The following is a 20,682-nucleotide window of genomic DNA, read 5'->3' on the forward strand; positions in this document are numbered from 1 at the left end:
TTCCCTCCAGCCTTCGTGGGGAAGGGCAGACCTGAGTTTATTACTTCCTTCAGAAGCCCGCTCGTATTGTGTTTCACACAGACACCATTTCCCCTCTGGAGAGGTGAGTGAACATGGGTTAATGATTTGGTTTTATTTGTTGAAGACTGGAGCTAAGGAGGCAGTTCATTCCAGAAGGCTCAAAGAGACCCTTTCAGACCTTATCAGCTCGCTGCTGAGGGCTCCCCACACCTTGATCTGCAGGCAGACACCCCCACTACTCACAAAACAGTAATTGTTTTCAACACAGGAAAAAGTCAGTGCCCAGGATCCAGCTCCACCATCCATGTGAGTTGTTAACTGTAGCTATTATAGATTTTCAGGTTCCCTTCTCTAGGTGTCTAGGTCTGGCCAAAAGCAAGCACCACTCTGTAAAATCACAGACTTGCACCTGGCTTCCACTTATCTGCAGGAATTAAATTCAGGACACTGCCAGCTCCAACTCCAGTGATGCCATTAGTGCCATGCAAGCAAAGGCAGGAGTTGTGATGTGAGATGGTCTTTGTTCCTTGGCTGCCTGATCCATCTCCTTTCCCTGCAAACCCAGGAACATGAGACATCACATTCAGCTTCCTACCATGGGTGCCAGGAAGCAGCTCACCCCAAGGAAGCAGTAACAGAAAGTGAGGGGTGTCAAAGAGAACAGGTAATACTGGATGGAGAGGGACTGAGGACACGAATGTGTGTGCAGTTATGCCAACTTCTAATCTGCCTCAAAAAGAACCAGCGGGGATGGATGTCCAGGTGTCACAGTGAGGGATCAGCCCCAAGGAATGTGGGCACAGCTGTACCTCTGCCATTGAATGGCCTTGGGAAAGCCACATGTTCAAGGTTACCCAGTGTTAATGACTGGACTTAAGTGTTTAAACATGAGTTCTTGGGTGTCATATCCCAAAGCATAAAATATTCCAAGAGCCTCTTGCTTTAGGAGATCCCTTGTGCAAGAGGGACACAGAAGGTCCGAGGGCACATTCAGCAGGAAATCAACAGCAGCATTTTAAAATTCAGATTAACATGCCCTCTAATATCCTCTTTATCCTCCCTGTCTGGTAAATCTGCCTGTGTATGTGTTCAAATTTTTCCCTGCTACTGTTTCAAGAAAATCCACAGAAAGGGGTAAATATTTAACTTCTGAAAACTGAACCTAAAACTTGGGTATTTCAGAGCATCTCAAGTAGCATCTAAACTAAGGCAAGAGAATCTTGCTAGTAGTTGATGGATAGCAGAGAGTCATTCAGCTCTCCCCACATCAGACACTTAAAGCTCAATGTATTTGCTCAGACACAGATATCAAAGACACCCCAGGGTCAGGAGGAAATCCATACAGAGATGGCAGGTATGAGCAGGGATGCAGGGGAAATGCTCACCCTTCTAGCAGCCAGGTGAACACCCCAGGTCATCACAAATGACACATTTATAACGGGGTAACTGAATCCTGCCTGAGATGTCTCCTGACTGAGGTCTGGCTCTGAATTAATTACTCTAAAATCCCTTCACAATCGAGGAAAATGAAGGGCTCCAGCAGGATATAATCTCATAAAAATTTCCTGTGTCAGAGGGACACCACCTCTGTTGGGTTTGGAGCAGTCCTTGTAAACCATGTGCAACAACAGTGTCTTCAGTAGACAAAGTAAGAAAACTTCTCACAAGATGCAAGATGTGAGATGTAAGAAGAATTCCATTTTTTTTTTTTTCCCCACATCTAACTTGTCAAATGAACAGATGCAATCAAACATGCTTTTAAATGAATGCTGGTCTGCATACACTGAACTCACTCCAGCAAAGAGCACCACAAAACCACAGAACTGGTTTTATCATTGGCAGGACTGTACAAGCACAGACACGGAAGACAGAAAATGAACGGACTTACGCAGGAGGGAAAAAACAAACACACACAATTTCACAGGGGCCATGTGCTGCTACACTGTTTAGTTCCCCAGTCTGCCAATCCTTTCAGGATCATACTAAAAGATATTCTCATTCCTCCTTGCTAGCTTTGGAGACGTGTCAATGCCCAATCAGCTCACTACTACTGGCTTTCTCCTCACCACCCTTTCTCAGCTGTTGCCAGTCACTCGAATGGTTTCTCTGTGAATTTACACCAAAGCTGAATAAAATTCTTTCAGCCAGCAGTAAATTTGCCCAACACCACAGTATAAGCACAGGAAAGGTTAGTTATTCATAATACCTGGCTGACTTTAGTAAATAGTTTTAATAAAATAAATAAAACAGCAAGGGACATTACAGAAATTTCCAAACATTTTGTTATTTTTCAAACATTCTTCTAGGTTTTAATTTTGAAATTACATCTTTGTTTGAAAATTGGTGAATATTTTAAAAGGGTTTGAAAGTTCACATAAACTATGTGAAAACTAAACAAAAGGTGTCATCCGTAGAAGTAAAATATTTAGATGAGCGGAAATGAGTTCAGGATATTTTTCCTTGCTAAAAAGAATGTCCAGGATCACAATATTTATCTGGGACTAACTTAAAACTTTTTCTTTACAGTTTTTCAGTAAGGCCTCCAAACTGACAAACTTGTTATTGCCAGTTCTTATTTATTTGTGAATTGACTATCCAAGCTGTGGAATAACTTTGTCAGGAGTGTAGACAGAGACAAGCTCTGCCCACACCGACCCTCAAGCTGAATCTCTGGGAACACAGACTGGGATTTTCAGTAGTGTCATAAACCATCTCCTGCATATTGGGAAACAGCACAAAGCCACCAAGGAACCCAGCACATGCTCACCTGTGCTTTTCCTTTATTCATACACCACCCCTTCCTCCTACTCATCTATCCTAGAGATGGCAAAGATCTGACTTCATTCATATCTCTTCACTTTGCATTTTATGAAAATAGCATTGTATTTCAAAGCTCAGCTGAAAATGTCTCTGTCCCATGAGGCAGATCTACTGTCTCCACCCTGTTTTTTTTGGTTTTTTTGGTTTTTTTTTTGCCATTAGACAAATCTGGAAAATATTTCTGCAATAAGTTTATAACTGCTATTCCAAGAAACCTGGTGTTTCTTGAACAGTTTCACAGTTCACTTTAGCCTGTCGCTGGTCACATCTCAGACCTGTCACAGCCCTTTCTGACTGTGACGTGGATGGGATTTAGGAGCAACACAGAAGCTCAGAAAAGGGGAGATGGAGAGAAACAGTTACCACAACACAGTTAGGTTTGGGCCAACATCACAATGGTGGCAGCTACCTGGGACAGCTCGTTCTATGTTGGAAGGAGAGACATCCGAAAGGAACACGCCGTCTCCTACAACATTGGGGTCAAACACTCTTGGGTGCAGCGGAAAATGTGGCTTCTGATACCCTTGTTGGTTGGTTGGTCTTGCCTGAGTTTCATGCAGAAGCTTCTTGGGAACTGAAAGAGAGGAGCAAGAAGAGCGCAGTTGTTAAAGTGAGTTATTTCAGCTGGCCAGAATGAGAATTGTCATGTCATGCTAGGGCTCAGCTGTTAGTTAATTACACCACGTGCAGCCCAAACAGACACTCATTTTCCACTATGATGAATGCTCTCCAAATGCCAGCACAGAGACATTCAACGAGAGAATGCTGGAAACCATGAAGTGATTAAGATACTGTTTATTTAGAGCTAAGCCTTGAGACTAGGTTAAGGATCAGATTCAGATGTTTTATTTAGACACTCATCTCAGAAACTGAAATAGAACTTAATAAGCCAGGCTTTGGCCTCAGCTCTAGGCTTCAGAGCACTCCAGTTAGAGCTCACTGTTCCTACCATGACAGCAGGCTGGACAGGATGCCCTATAGCAAAGGGGGCTATAGCTACACCTGAAGTCCTGCCTCTCTCCAACCATCAAGCTGCTGCCTCAAGACTGAACATCAGAAGTTTCTGTCCACTCCATATTCACAAAACCAGACTCTAGAAGATGCTGTTCACATGAAATCATAAATCTTAAATAATCCACCACAAAAATAAATTCCTGCTTTAAGAAACCCTCCCCACCCTGTGACCCTCTGAGTTTTAGGCTGTAAGATGGGAAATGCCCATTCTCCATTTCCACCATTCTAAGGAGCACAGAGAGTCAGGTAATCCCTATTGCTCTCTCTTTTGTCAGCCACAGCATGAGCAATATGCAGGTGAAATGATGGGTTAATAAGTGACAGACTTGTTGGAAATCTCTGGTGTCTTCTTTTGACCAAAGCATGCTCTAATAACAGGAGTGTTTTCTCCTCCTTACAAAGCCAGTTCTTCAGCTGTACAACCAGGTAAAGACAACAAAGCTGGTGTAGCTACCTCAGTGTACACCTACTGAAGGCGAATCCACACAGTAAATTCACTAATTCGCCCTGTAGGGACAAAGAATGGAGTCAGCTGTGGAGCTGAACCAGTTCTCTTCCTCAGCCACAGCCGATACCTGAGGCTATTTCAGAGCAAAGTGCCTCTCTATACAAAGAGAAGAAACATATATACAGGTCATTGTCTTCAGAAAGTAGAGGAATCAAGTGATGAAAAACAAATATAAATTAAAATTTCCACATGAGGAAGATTTATTTTTCCTGTCAGTGACTATACATTAATGCATAGCAGACAACCAAGACTTCAGTGTGCTTAACATATAGACTGTTGAGCATTAGACACAAGTTCAGTAGACCCACATGATCTTCAAGAGAAGATTTCTGGGATGCCCATTTCCCCTTTCTCCAAGTCTAACACCACCTTCCTCTCTCATTCTAAGTAGGCTGGCACCTCCCAGTGCCTCAGTTTCCCCAGGGTTCCACTTGGGATCATGCTATCTCTCATCTCTACCCTTCACAGGGGCATGAAGAAGCACAATTAAAAATGCAAAGTACTTTCAGATGCTTGGCAGAAGCTTGAAGGAGGACTTGGAAAGAGGGCAACTCTGGATCAGAAAGAAAATTCCTGCCTGCCCCCTGCAGCTAATCAGCTGCCAGACTGGAACAGAAGATTTAATTACATCCATTAAATTTGCCTGCATCACCCACCACATTACTGGTGGGTGAAGTGATCCAACCATCTTGCTTACATTATGTCCAACTTACTGTCTTTGCTGAGGCAAAGAAAATTGTAACTAGATTTACAGACTGACCTCCTGTATTGGGCTGCCAGGACATCAGCACTGAAGTTCTTGCATTAGTAGAGTCATGCTAGGTCAGAAAACAGACAAAAATCCCACAGCTTCTGAATATCAAAGAGCTGGCACAGCGGTATCTAGCGAAACCTGAATTGGCAACAGTTGGAAGGCAGCAAAAAAACACATCCCCTGGTAGGAACCAGACAGGAATGAGGGGGATACCTGTGCCAGGGAAATATCAGAAAGTCTGGAGAGGAGGTGGATAGAACAGAGATTATCCTGCAAACCACAGCCAAGGAGAACTGCAGTTCTGGGTGCTGTATTTGAGGCACCCAAAAGGATGTATAGGGCACAGGGTTCAGCACACTCCAAAAATAGAGTCCTATTGCTGTATCTCAGACCGAGGACCTGATAAGCAATTAAAAGACACAAGACATTTTCTTTTATACACTTTTCACCCAAACTGCATCCCAGTCACCTGTTGATAGGCATCCAGGAAGAAAATGAAGCCAAAGACTTTTATGTTTCAGACTTACTTGTCTGCATAAACATCTCCTTTACCTCTCACCATTCATGACCATTACCAGGGCACAAGACAGGCTGAATGGACCTGCATCTTTCACAGAAAAAGTGACAGTACCCAACACTTAAACATTTGAGTGAAATAGGGGAAAGAAACACCATCAGCTCTGGGTGTTCCTAAGCATGCCCAGAGAACTGAGATATGGCTTTTCCATCTTGGCATCTGTGCCACCACCACTTTAATGCTACCTACAGGAGCAGGGAAGGAGTCAGGTAAAGCAAAACATTGCTAAATCAGTCAGCAACTGGTCAACAGCATCCCAAGGAAGAGTAGAGATGGAGAAGTATTCAAGAGGAAGCACTGATAGAGAGTACTATTGTGCCAGCACCATATGGAGTTAGGGCTGTGCTGTTACCTCTTTGGGATAGTTGAGGAAGTAAGAACACTATCAAGTAGTCATTTGGTGCCATAAAACAGAGGTGGCTGTGAGGACAGATTCCCAAAAGCAGGCATGTGTTTAACATCTGTGATTAGCACACACTTTGGTACTTTCCAAAATCCCAGGAGGTGGTTTTCTTCACTTCAGCAACTAGATCCCTTTAAAACTCTGGAAGCAACTTAGTGCAGCACAGGATGTCTACAGCATACAAAGTTGGACTTTTCCATTTCAAGGGATCAGTTTTCTCTGTGGACTCCAAAAATATCTTGAGTACATTTTTCCAGGAAAGGCCCATCTTTGCAAAGAGTACACAAAGAGATGGCACACAGCAAGTCTGCTCTTCTAGTTTATATGATGCTTAGCCGATACACAGCTTTCTTTTGATTTAGAAAGACTGTGAAATAGAAAGCATTTCTCAAGTGTAAAATACCTCACAATTTCCAGTTAGCTCCTGTGTGGCAGCCAACTCCACAAGAAAGATTAAACATCTGGTTCCTTTGAAATGCCCTCCTTAAATTCTCCAGAGAGGAGTGCATCTGACACAAAGCACGGCATGAGTTGAAGCAAAGTGTCTAAGAAAGTTATTTATTATTAAAACCACCAGGAAAAAAAAGTACAGAAGATGTTAGTCTTATTTCAGTACTAAGCACAGAAATCCCAGCAGGGAAGGGTTGGCACTTGTCCTTCTCCATGCAATCGAGCAGAGAATTTAAAGCAACTCAGTCAGCAGAATGAGTGATGGATGTGGACAGGAGGGGAAGAAAGAGTTTCAATCAAAGTTAGCACACCTCATAGTCAAGAGCCCTGCACTTAAAAATGCACATGAGAAATGAGCTGGGATCATCTGGAAGAGAGGAGATGAGTTGTTCTGGGGACCTCTAGGGACTTTCAGTCTCTCAGGAGATAGCAGTCAGCACTGAGATGTGGGTATTTATCCAAATGATAAAATTCTAGAGCAACTTGGGCTGTGCATCTGAGAAGCACAGGCAGAGGTGTTAACTTTTCAGGTGGCAAGCCCTGCTTAGCCACTCACCCTGGGGTTCAACTCAAACATCACCACATGGATTCCATTCCAAGCCAGGACTTAATCAGGAGAAGTGTCACCATTGTTGTGACACTCCTTGAAGGTACCTGCAGAAGTTGGTTCTAGGCTATAAATCTGCAAGGGAGCTTTTAGATCAGCAGGTTCATTCCTCTGCCATTATGGGCTTTCAAGTCCTTACATAATCCCTCTGTGCCTGCTTTAAAAGCAATCCCAGCTCCCACTGTTCATCCGCCCAAATCAACATCATGCTAGCAATAATTTATACCAGTTCCCAACCCAAGACTGCATTACCCATTTGCAATGAATTGATGGCACCAATCTAACAGTAAAACCTCTCCTCCACTGCCTGGCAGCCTCCCCCCACTGCAGAAACAGGAGTGAAGGAAAATCAAAGCCAGAGTGTGCTCTCATGGGCAGAGCAGACCCATCAGAGTCCCTAGGAGCAGCCAGCAGGACAGTGTGAAAAGGCACATGCTGGTGCTGCTGACAGTATCCTCATTTGTACTTTGGGGAGATGCCTTCTGCTGGAATTTTCACACAAGCAGTTTCTTGTGCGGCTGGAAAACCCAGGGTTGATGAAAAGAAAAAGTTACTGTGTCTACAAGCAGCAACATTCCGAATTGCAGTGCTAAGAGATGGAAAAGGCCAGTCAATACCACACCTCTGTTCATTAAGGGCAGGGAATCTCAGACTGGTTTGGGTTGGGAGGGACCTTAAAGACTGTCTTGTTCCAGCTCCCCTGCCATGGGCAGGGACACCTTCCACCAGACCAGGCTGCTCCAAGCTCCATCCAGCCTGGCCTCGGGCACTTCCAGGGATGGGGCAGACACGGAATCGCTGGGCAACCTGTCCCAGGGCCTCATCACCCTCACTGGGAAGAATTTCTTCCTAATATCCAATCCAAACCTACTCTTTTTCAGTTTAAAGCCATTCCTCCTTGGCCTGTCATTACATGTCCATGTTCCTCCTCAGGTTTCTTGTAGGCCCTCTCCAGGTATGGAAAGACCATAGTGAGACAATTTGCTGTGATCCCTATGTTGTTCCAACTAGTTTTAAACACTCCAGTCCTGGGGGCTCGGCCAATTGTCACAATATGTTATTTTCAGAGGAATACTGCTCTTTCTGTGTAATTATTTTCCAACATTGCTGAGTGTTTCAATTTAAGCACATATATTATCCCTCTAATCAAAATATTTAAGGCTATAGCCCTCATATTTTATGGATGGGGAATTGGCTCAGGGACAGAGTTTTGGGAGTGTTTAAATATCAAAATGATTTGTCCAATTTCACAGAGGGAGTCTGTGCCAAAGAAAGGGAACAAGCTCAGCCTTACACTCAAACAATTCCTTCTCTTTGCTAATTTGATCATTTGGTGTTTTCTGATGCTTGCTCTGTCCTAAATATGCCTAAAGACTTCCACTCCCAGGAAGCAATTATCCCCTGACCTCCATCTTCACTACATCAGTCAGACTGGAGGGGATCAATGAAAGCTCAGTGTTAAAAACATACAGACAAGGGGCTTGCCATTCTCAAGTCCTCTGCTCTATATCCTCCTGTGCATTTCCAGCCCATAAAGTTTGCTCCCAAAGATCAGCATGATTAAAGCAGATCTGCAGGATCTCCAGCAAACCCTCCTGAGCATGCTTGAAGCAGAGTGAAATTTGAACAAAAAAAATTACTCCCTCACCAAGGAAAATTACAACCAACCCTTTTATCTGGGCAGGTTGGGGCCAGGAACTGTTGGTGCTCAACATATTTTTAAAATAATAATAATAATAATAATAAATCCTCCTGTGAATAAACACCCAATATAAACTACTGCATGTTTTCAGAGGTAGCATCTCTGAAGAATTCTTGTTTAAGACTTGAAAATGCACAGCATCCAGCCTGAAATAGGATCATTCATGATTCCAAGTTGTTACAAGAAAGCAATTCCTTAGTATACATTTATATGGCTCTCTCAAACTGCAGAACTAAAAGTGGGTTTTGTGCAGTAAAACCTAAGTTCACTAAGCAGTCAGTCAACAATACCTATTAAAATAATGGATTTTGGCTATGCCAGACCACGAAATATCACAGTACAGTCAGAGAGCAAGAAGGAAAAATCCCATACAAAAAAAGACTCTGCACCTGGTGACAACAGTAACACCTCTGTGTAGCTGGAAACACGGGGGTGGAAGATGATAATTTGATTAACAAAAGTAAATTGAGGCACACCCTACCCCTTGGCCTTATCCCAAGGGTCTCAGACATGGCCAAGCAACAAGTTGAAACCTTTTCCAGCTATCCATGCCTCATCCAGCTCAGGGCCCCACATAGAAAGAGGTTTTGCCTCTTCTCATGATCACATGTGTTGTGTCAGACATCCAAAGCCTACCTTCAAGTCCTGCCCTGACACCATACATTCTGACAGGGGGGCATTTTTGGTCAGATAGGAATATAATCACCTGATAGATGATCACCAGATCCTACAGCTCTCAAATGTCTCCATGAGCCTTGGAAAAGGCTGAGTGCACTTGACATCAGCTCTGCACCTTGGCTGCAAAGGCAGGCCATACCATCCCATATCTCATTTAGAGTGAAGGTACAATACCATTTAAGCAGGAAGTGTAAACTGTCCCAGGAGACAACAGGAGACATGAAGGGACTTTCTGCAACAGACCAACAGTCTGAAAGCTGGGATTTGATCTATTAACTGCCAAGAAAAACCTTCACTCTCACAAAAAAACCCCAAACACCCTATCAGAGATTTAACAAATGCAAGTGGTCCAGACCTCAGCTTCCATCTCCTTCAATTATTTTGAAAAAAAGCTTTTTTTCACCCAGCATGGATATAGGCTGCAATCCTGAAACCAAATGCAAAGCCCAAGAGGGAGTTCCTCAGCCTGCTGCAGGCGTGCTTTCCATGCACGGTGTTCCAAACCACCAATAACAAGGAAGTGACTCATGCCAATTACAGTAAGGCCACTTCCAAGCACCATGCAGAAAGCAAGTTAGACAGTCTGGGAGAAGAACCCTGTCACAACCAAAGCCACCTACACCTCCCTGAGCTCACAGCCTGTGCCAGGGCCCTCCCTCCAGATTCTGCCCAAACCAGGAATCTCTCTGTTCTGCTGGTGGTTTGGGGGTGGTGGGAAGTGGTACAAGCTGGGATGTCTGACACAACCCATAAAAACTTTCAGATCACTCTGCCAAGACTCCTCCTGAGACAGACCAGATGCTTTGTCTTTTACTGTATCTCCTGGCAGCAGCCAGCTACAGAAGTGTTGTGCAATAAGAATATAAATATAATACAGACAACCCTTTCTCTTGTTTGCCCTCCACAGAAAAGGACATGCTTATTCTTTCCTTATGCAGATGAAATCAGAGAAACGATTTCAGAAGTGAAAGCAATTCCTGTCCAGAAACAAAGCCCGTGGGACACACATTAGCTTGGTCTCACTGTTCATCCCAGGGAAATCTCTCACAGGTAAAAGGTCCAGTGATGTGAGAGGCTTTGGGAGATGAAGGAGATTCAGGAAATGCTGCATCTCCAACTGAGACTCCACGGGGAAGAGATAAAACAGGAGCACCATTCCTCCCAAGTTCTCCTCCTCCAGCACAGGGCAACAGAACACTCTTCCCTGACTCCTCTAATTTCTGCCTGCTCAGAAATGAAATCACCTTATTAGAAGATCCAATTCACCCAATCTGGGAGCTCAACCCATGCATGTCCTGTAGGTACCTAAAGAAGAAGTCCTCCTTAAATAAGGAGGGACTCAAATAAGTGAGTTATGTTCCTAAGCTCCCTGCATCATCAACAGTGAAAGGTGGGTGAGTTTGAAAGCCTCCAGGGAAGATTCTGTCTATTTACCTTTAGGAGCCTAATTAGGGATAGTTAATGAATCATAATGTTACCTTTGCATTTATTCTCCTGAGTGTATCTGAGTTGAAATCTTATGAACTGCCTCACATCTTTTACTCAGATATCTTTTCTGCTATCTTGAACTTTCCAAATCTGAATTTGAAGCTATAAACACCTTAATTTCTATCCAGTGATGCATGTGCTCAATCTATCCACAGGCAGTTTTCCTACTGCTTTCATAGCCATGAAACTCAGTTGTTCTTTCATCATCTGAAATGTAATAACAGAATACGAAGCATCTATTGCCAGCAACTCATAAATCTCCTGCTTGATGTGGCTTTTGGTCTCCAAAGGGCACAGGGGAAAGCATCGTATGCAGCACTCTGCTCCCTACATGTTCCATTTGGAAAGAAAAATGGATCAAAAGGAAGAAAGTCTTGTAAGAGATACCTGCAGATACAAAGAGTTACTTTCATCTGGTAAATTTCTGCCTGCTCCCAAAGTCAGGAGGGTTCTGCATTTTCACGAGATAACGCATCTTGAGGAGGATGAGACTCAAGCTGATTCTTGTCCAAATTCCAGCATGCTGAGCGACATCTCACCATGGGACCTTTGCCACCCTGTAGGACCTTGCTGGTAGTATGGCTGCATCTCAGCTCCACCAGGCCCAGAATAATCAGATTAACATGGAAATCAGCTTCATTCTGCCAGTGTTCCCTATTTCCCCTATTTGAGCAGCATTTGTCACATACTTTCGCTAGTACTTTGCAAACCAGCCCAGGTCTTTCTTAGGCATTTAGGGAATACCTATTTGTTGGTTTCTTAGAGAGACTTCTTACAAACAAGGATTTTATGCAATGCTCTGAATATATCCACTCCACTTTGGATCAAAGTAGCGTTGCATTAATTTTAGGACTGTGACATAACTCCTATTTGTTCTCATCATCTTCATTAATTTTAATCAAACATTTAACACTGCAAGACTTTATCAGAGTTGGTCAGAGTCTGGTGCTAAAAATGCCAAGGTTGTGCAATTCACTTAAGAGCTGGACTTGGTGATCCTTGTGGGTCCCTTTCAACCCAGAGTACTGTGATTACCCTTATAATACAGATAAAACATACCTTATAATACAGAACTGGTTTGACATTTAGTCTATAGGGCTTGGCAGAAATTCTTTTGTGCTGCTTATCTCTTTTTCAGGAAAGCATGTGGCACGGTCTGTGGCTCCCAGGAGGATGCTGACAGAGCAGTGAGTATTGTGTGCTCAAGTGTGGCTGATCCAGAGTCAGGGCATTGCTCCTGTGAGGAATTGCTCACCAGCAAGGCAGAGTCTTAGTGCTCAGGATGCCAGCACATACCTAAGTGGTTCCAGCCCTGCAAGTTATCAGGAATCAGCTGAGTCACAGCAACCAATTCTGTAAAACCTGGGCTAAAAGACACTCCCATAAATTTCAGTGAAAGGTGTACACAAACACTCTCAGGGAAAGTGGCCCATGGAGATCTTCATGACTGTGTACCAAAACAGTGTTTGGGTGAGCATTATCTATCACTCTGAGACATTTAGGGCAAGGAAATCCAAGATAAGTGGGAAGAAAGTGATGGACTAAAAGGCCAGAGGTCCTGAAACCCTCTAGAGCTGATGTGATGGGAAATCATGCCAGCCTCCACCGGGCCCAGGAGAGGAACAGCAGGGGAGCAGAAGCCCAGGCAGAGAAGGAAGGTACCAAGGAAAATAGCATCTACAGCTACATTGCACTGCCCAAATATTTTAATCAAGAGCAAGAAGCCTCATGCTTCAGCATATGAGCCAACAACTAGCCTGGATATGACCCAATCATTATATTCCAAGAGTTAGGAATATAATTTCTCCTCCAAGACTACTGACCAAGATAGATACTTAGGGGATTTTCTGTGCCTGTCTCAAGCAACGTCACACACCCTGCAGTCCACTGACCACTGATGACCTCTGAGACACCACAAGAGCAACCCAGAAAAAAAGCCTAGTTCAAAGAGAAACCACAACCACCATATCTCTGGATGTTCCCCCATGTTTTGTCTCAGTGTCTGCTGGCAGGCACAGCTTGGAGATTCTTCCCATCTGCTCTCCTTGCCTAATTAAAGTGTTTGTAATTATGGCAGCAAAACTATGCTCTGTACAAGAATATTTTCTTTTTATCCAAGTGTTATTTATCCAAAAGTGTGTGCCAGTTCTTTATCAGTTCATTAGTTTTTCCTCTCTGCAATCAAACAGCAGAGAACTAGGCAAGGGGCTAGGAGTTTTTCCGGAAAAGATAGAAGTGTCTTGATAGCAGGAGATGAGGAGAGTCATCAGAAAGCAGTTGCTAACCTCTGCCATTAAAGGCAGTGACTTTTTCTGGTCAGATGTTTGACATAATGTGGCAATTCCCAGGGTCCCCATGAGATCCCCAAACTGGAAACCTTGCATAGGGAAAGGTTATCAATTGCATTGGAATAAAGATTAGGAGTGAACAAAACTGTGTAAGGCAGCTACAGGGCTAAATGCCCTTCAATTATACACAGATTAATGCAGATCAATATTTACTGACCAAAAACACTGTTTAGTTTGAGACCCAAAACTCAGTGTGGGGATCACTGGCTCCTCAGTGTTTCAGCACTTGGCTTATAGAAGCCAGGCTACACTAACAAACTTGAAATCCAAAGATCTGTGAACAAAGTGGCAAAACTGTTTTCAATAGAAATCCTTTCATTCACATGGTCATAACCTGTGAGACATCCTCCTTTGGGACTGAGGTTTCCTGAGCATGATGGAAAGTTTGAGGAAAAACCCTATAGATGTTTTTTAATTATGAGTAGTAAGCCTTCCCTGTTTTTTCAAAGAACTACATTTACAGGCAGAACCTCTCTAACACACAGCATCAGCTTTAAATAATCTGCCTTGGAGACTGTGAAAAGTTCTTTGCATGGTTTATGTATTTTATTTTATTTATTTTTCTGGTGGAAAAACACGTAGCATGCATCATCTTGCTTCCATGCATACCCCAAGGGAGCAGTAAGGACTGCAAGCCCAAATCTTACTGCAATTGCTACTGTGAGTAACTGCCAGTTTTGTGAAACAGCAAATTACAGTCACTTTCCTGATGCCACATAAAAGCAGACACACACCATGGAAAACAATGCCAGGGTTTTATTATAGCCCAGTGAGGATGTTCCTGAGCACCTACCCCACACTCTTATGCAATTTGCCCTGCAGCTACAGTCTGGGAGAACTGGGAAGAAACTGTGGGAATACTCAGTCCTGGATTCTTGTGGCAGCTTTCCAGCACTTAATAGTGATTTATTTTTTTTTTTTTTAAGAGAACACAAGGTTTTTTAAAGCTAAGTGTTTGTTTCTATTAGGTTTCATGAAATGTTCAGCAGGGACATTTCATGCACACCAGTCTGTTCTTTTCCATTCTCCACACGTGTTATTAAGATTCATTTATATGAATATCTCAAATGATACCTGGATTCACACTGCCTAATCGAGGGCACTTAGCTGGGATGGGAGGTGGTTAATTTGTCCCTCCATCAGTTTTACAGACAGGCTGACTCATCTCAGCTGAATACCTGCATGAGTGGATGTAAAGCTTTGCAAGACTGAGCTGCAAGACAGGAACATCATGTATGGATATACATTCAGGTGTAGGACATTGCTGGGTAAAAAGCAATTTATTACTTTACATTTAAGTTTTAAATTTATTGCTTTAAGCTTATTTATTCCAAAGCTAACAGAGGTTAACAATCCTGAATCAAATCCTACCCACCAATTAGTACAGAAATTATTCCAGGACTACTTGGGGTGCCCTTGAGACTTCTTTAACAGGCTGCCAGGTCTCTAAAGATCCTGACTACTTGCAATAAAAAAAACTTGGTTCACCAGGTTGCCACCCTTGCCAAGCCCCAAGGGATCATTCTGGGGAGGTCAGCAATGCTCTTCTGGTGGCCTTTGCTAAGCACAGACCAGTTTCTGCCCGTTTGGGTAGCAAGGCCTATCCACTGGCATTGCTTCCCTTTCAAAATTACTGAATTCAATCAGTTAAAATGAGTAAATGGACACACATCTTATCCTGCCATGTGTTTGAAAGTGTTTCTTATCGCATATTCCAAAGAAAATGCAGGTTGCTAACTCACAGCCAAGGAACTCCATACTGTAGGACCTCTATTTTTAGGCTTCCCTTTTGGGACTCTTAAAAAAACATGAAGACTTTAACACATACCTTTGCTGCTAGCAACTTGAACCCAGGGCAGAGCCTTTATCTGGCATACACTCAGTTTAAGGTGCCACTTCTTCCAAGTGGAATATAATGCTCTGTACTGCAGTGTTTGTTCCCTCCACTGGATATCTTGAGCCCACCAAGTCTGATATCTCATCAGATAAAAGGATTAATCCAGCACAAAGAGCTGTGAACACTTTTTGAACAAGTAAACCTTTAACAAACAAATTTCTTGGATGTGGGATAGACAGGGATGGTTTATGAGACCCTGTAAACAGCAGAGAAACTCATAAATTCAGTCCTTCAAAGTACTTCTGTCCATGCTGGGATGACCCCACCTCATACCAAGGGAGCCACTGCCCATCTCTGTAAAGACTCATGCTGCAGGATTTTCTCAGCTCACAAATTGGAGCTGCCAAAGGAAAACTAATCCCTATCAATACAGCTGCACAGGATAAAATCTACCTCACAACCTGCTTGGGTTACAGTGACAAGATGTTAATTGCAATTCCAATAACCATCCACGTTACCTAAAATCTGAAGTAATCCACCTTAATTGCCTTAACTCTAATAACTGCATGGGATCATAACAGCTAGAGGAGAAAAATAGTTGTTAACTTGTTGACTGCCAGATGCAGACTGCTGATAGGAGATATATAAAATATTAAAGTATTAAAACTGACCTCAGCTTGGCAGAAGAAGGCTGTGATTCATGTCCATAACTCCTGGGCACAGGGGGAATACAGCAAATAATTGAACGAAGATCAAAGCACTGGCTCTTTCAGTGGAATAAGACAGGAGATTAATCTCATTTACACTCAGGTAAACCTCCTTCCTAACTTTCTCCCAGTTCAGCATGAACTGCAGCAAGTCCACTGTACAAGTCTGTTACATGACTGCCTTGTTTAGACCTCTACTATCCTATTAAAATCAATGTTAAAGTGGAGGGTGAGAACTGGGTCACTATTCTGTCTAGTCTGAGCTTTCCACCTTTGAGTTGTTTCAGACTTTTCTCTGTGAAAAAATAAAGAACTTATCTTAAAAATCTGTGTTTAAAAAAAAAAATCTTGCATCAAAGCTATTTTTTTTCACCCTTGAGCAAATAACTCACTTCCAATTATGTTCCAGGTAATAGAAAGTCTAAGACAAATAGAGTTCAAAGTGAGGCTCATTGTGAAAGAGACACACTAATTACAAACACTGTGCAGAGAAGAAATGGCATATTTGTGTTTGTACAGCAGCTGGTGCAAGGAACTGCCTGTCCAGTTTCCCAACAGGAGCACAAGCACTGGAGGCACCCAAGTACCAGTTTGCAGCCACAGAGCTGCAAAACAAAACCCAGGCTGGTCTCCCTACAGCAGGCTGATAAAAGGAGTGAAAAGTCTGGGACATTATTCAAACTCAGGCATCTAATGGGATATATGAGCAGCAACTCTGATCTCTCACTTTTTTCCCCAGGCTCTTCCAAGGGGAATCACAGCAGTTTGCACAGCAGAGTCTTGCACCAAACCTCATGCAGCTTGTACCACCCTGTAAATCTGTCGTCACAGGACTGAAAGGACAGAGGTGAGATGAATGGTCAGATGATTCTTCAAATAATCATAAAATGGTTTGGGTTGGAAGGGACCTTTAAAGGTCATCTAATGCAAGCCTCTGCAATGAGCAGGGATGTGTACCTGTCCTCGAAGACCCAGCCCACCTGTTTCCCTGCAGGCCAAGCAGGCAATGAAGTGGTTGGTGCTGCTTGTTAAACATGAAGACAACATCCACCCTCAGATTTTGTATTTCCCCTGATCCTCTTCAGAGGCACAAAATATTCTTGCTAAAGTGCTGTCTTGATGTCATCTGAAGATATGTTTTGTTAGCTTCTCCTGAAAGGTCAGAGACTAAATACCCAATATCTATAACTATCTGTAGCTAACAAGGGATGGAAGAGGGATGCTGTGATCTCAAAAGGAGCCCACACAGAGGAGTGATGACCCTACCCACATCAGCAGACCCTGACCCTCAAGCAAAGGGTGCCTGAAACCATCCCACAATCACAGAAGCATCAAGATTGGAAGAGACTTTAGAGATCAATTAACCATCAACTCAGCCCAACCATAATCACCCCTAAAGTATATCCACATCCAGACACCTCTTGAACACTTCCAGAGAGTGATTCTACTACCTCCCTGGGCAATTTATTCCAATACCCAACTGGTCTTTCAGTTAATTTATTTTTTTTTCTAGTATCTAATCTCCCCTGGTGCAACTGAAGGCCATTCCTTCTCATCCATGTTTCACTTGAGACATGGTAGAAAAGACTGGCTCTCACTTGGCTACAGCCTCCTTTCGGGGAGTTGCAGAGAGCAGTGAGGTCCACTCTGAGCCTTCACACTAAACACCCCCATCTCCCTCAGCCACTCCTCATAAGACATTTTCTAGACCCTTCACTAGATTCATCACCACAAACAATGAGGAAACCTGGGAAGGAAAATGTGTGTGGTCTTTCCAGTGTTCTGTTTAGACCTGTGAAGATTTTGTGATAGATAAAATAAAGATCACCTGATCCTTGAAACTGTTTACAATGACACAAAGAGCATTAGCCTCCACTCTTATGTGCTCTGGAAGAAGTAAACTGTGGCTGCTGTGATGCAAGAAAATTAAACACACCATTCACCTGGTGCAGTGTGACCTTTGTGTCGTTAAACTCTCTTCAAAACCAAAACAAAGTGACTCCATCCAAAATGCCTGCTGGGAACAGCGTGTGGTCCCTACTGACTTCTGACCATGTCCAGACCACGCAACATAAAATGTCATTTCTGTAACTTAGCAGGATGGTCCACGGAGTTCCAGTGTCATGGATCATAGAATTATGGAATCATAAATGGCTTGGGCTGGAACAAACCCTAAAGACCACCCAGTTCCAAGCCCCCTGCCATGGCAGGGATGCCACCCATCAGATCAAGTTGCCCAGGGCACCACCAGCCTGGCCAAGGTGTCAAGAGCTGGGCTCTGGCACTATTTTGTTCATCAGTACAGAAGTGCTCAGTGAAGTCCAGAGGTCAAACACAAAGACTAAGCAGCTCTCCGAGCTTGGGAGGTCACTGCTGTTCCTCAGGGCTCAGAGCATGTGGGACATCACAGGTCTGTGGCAGCACAACAGACACAGGACCCAGTGATGACCCAGAGATGTGTCAGGCCAAGCAAAGAGCTGAATTTGCTGCCTGTCCACAGCAAAGAAAGCTGGAATAGCCCTGTGGGTCTGTACCCAGACACAGGGCTGCGACACATATTCAGCTCAGGGATGTTATCAGCTGTGTGTTATCCGAATGGACAGCCCTTTACAAACACTGAATGCTGAAATGCTCCACAAGCAAAGAAGATGGCTGAAAAAATTTGCCTGGACTCCTCTGAACTGATCCTGCACACGTTCCAGCCACATCTGTGGCAAAAATACTGATTGTATATAGAGATACCTGCTCCAACTGCCCATCTGTGCTTCACCATCTGCCCTCATGGTGCAGGACACATCCCATACCTTCAACTAGTCAGAGCTCCATGGAGAGCAGCTCTCAGCTTCCTGTGAGGATGAATGGTTTGAACTCAGCCAACCCACACCGAACACTCTTATCAAACTACTTTTATCAAACTACTTTATTAGCACAGCGTAGAGCTGCCACTGCCCAGAAGCAGGAAGGAAATGCATCACCACATCTTTCCCTAATATCCTCTTGTCCTGTTAAACACAAAGGTTGTTAGAGAGTCCAGCAGGCTCATGTGATTGCGAAAGGATTTCGTTCTGGATACCTCATCCATCAAGGACACCAACAGGGTTCAAGGGAGAGATGGTGGGATAAAATAGTCTCCTGGGTCAAATTCAAGCCATAAATGTTGTTCATTTTTATGACAAAGGGAAGTCTTTGACTTTTAATCTTTCCATATTTCAGTTAAATGATGCAAATGACAGAGAACTAAAATAGATTATAGATGCACAGCTAAACCTCCCCCATGTTCTTGGGTTCCCAGGATTTCTCTTGTAAATGCCACTACAACCAGTCCATAAAACTACAGTGAAACTTATTCTTAAGCCATGCTGGTATCAATCATTTGATTTAATGAGCAAAGACTGCTTCACATCAGTGCTTTTTTCCTGTGATAAAACCAACTGCAGAGATAAAAGATAACTTCCTATGCTCATATTCTCATCCCACAAACATTTCCATCTAGACAAGGCTTCAGAGCCACACTTGAACACAATTAACTGTGACTGCATTTTTGCAAAAATGTGAAGTTATAATCAGATATTAAAAATCCTTTTCCCTCTCAGTTTGACTGAGTGAAAATACAAGTCCATTTTCTGATGGAGGTTCCTCAGGCCAACACCTCCAACTCTTGAAAGAAGAGTGACCTGCTTAAAGAGGATAGATTTAGATTGAATACGAGGAAGAAATTCTTGACTGTGAGAGTGAGGTAGTCCCGGCACAGGTTGCCCGGAGAAGTTTTTGATGCCCTATCCCTGGAAGTGTTCAAGGCCAGGTTGGACAGTGGTTGGAGGAACCTGGGATAGTGGAAGGTGTCCCTGCCCATGGTTGGGGGTTGGAACAAGAGAATCTTTAAGGTCCCTTCCAATACAAACCACTCTATGATTCTATGATGCTTTGATGTCTTACAGGCATGCTTTGTATTTATTTATTTTCTTGTTCTTCTATTGGTATTCATCAGGTGTTTTTCAGCACAGAAGACCCTGTCTGTACTCTCAATAAAAACAACAGAGGAAACAGTCCTAGAGAAATAAGTCCCTGTCAGCACTGAGCATATGGAGCAGAGATATAACTCTAGCAAGGTGATCACCCACAGACACAGCTGCATCCTCTCACTTCCAAAACAGGCAGAGATTAAAGAAATGCAGCTCTTCTGAGACAGAAATCTTCCACCCAAGCTAAATACAGGTACAACTTACCATGGCTGTGCTCCCAGGCCTGACTCCAACTCTGGAGGGCACAAACTCCCCTTGGAATTAATTATTAGTGGAGCTCTTGCCCCAAGACACCTTGACAAAGAGCTCAGTAGGCTGTCTTATACTGGCTTCTGCTACTGTTGGCAGATGAACACAGATGGACACAAGCCACCATGAAAGATGGACTGTCAGGAGAGGAATCAAAAGCTATCTGTGCCATTAGTCCTGACACAGCCTTCTTCTATCTCATTTGTTCTCTGCTCCAGCTTTAGTACTAATAGCATCAAAGAGCTGTAAAAATACTGCTGATAAATGAGGGCCTCAATCAAACAAAGAATTTTTAATTATTTCATGAGGAATAATTATCTTTTTACAAATATAAGGAAAATTCAAAAGAGTAGAGCCCTTCTACATTCATAGGGTTGAAATGACCACTGAGAAATTTGAACAGAGTTTGCTGAGGTTTCTGGCTGCCAGTGATGCCAAGATGATTTTTGCCTTTTCTTTTATATACATTTTATATAACTTCAGTGTACCTTCAGTAT

At 43.3% G+C, this 20,682-nt stretch overlaps 1 protein-coding gene across 1 annotated transcript in view; it reads right to left on the bottom strand.

Annotated features, from left to right (window-relative positions):
* LOC134042395 (protein eva-1 homolog C-like) overlaps nucleotides 1–20,682 on the bottom strand; it is a 203,324-nt gene that overhangs the window by 8,047 nt on the left and 174,595 nt on the right. Inside the window, exon 6 of the mRNA XM_062489655.1 lies at nucleotides 3,251–3,415. Coding sequence (XP_062345639.1) covers nucleotides 3,251–3,415 — 165 coding nt within the window. The remainder of the gene's footprint in view (nucleotides 1–3,250; nucleotides 3,416–20,682) is intronic.

The sequence above is a fragment of the Cinclus cinclus genome, chromosome 3 (genome assembly GCF_963662255.1).
Source record: "Cinclus cinclus chromosome 3, bCinCin1.1, whole genome shotgun sequence".
In the NCBI taxonomy this organism is placed as follows: Eukaryota; Metazoa; Chordata; class Aves; order Passeriformes; family Cinclidae; genus Cinclus; species Cinclus cinclus.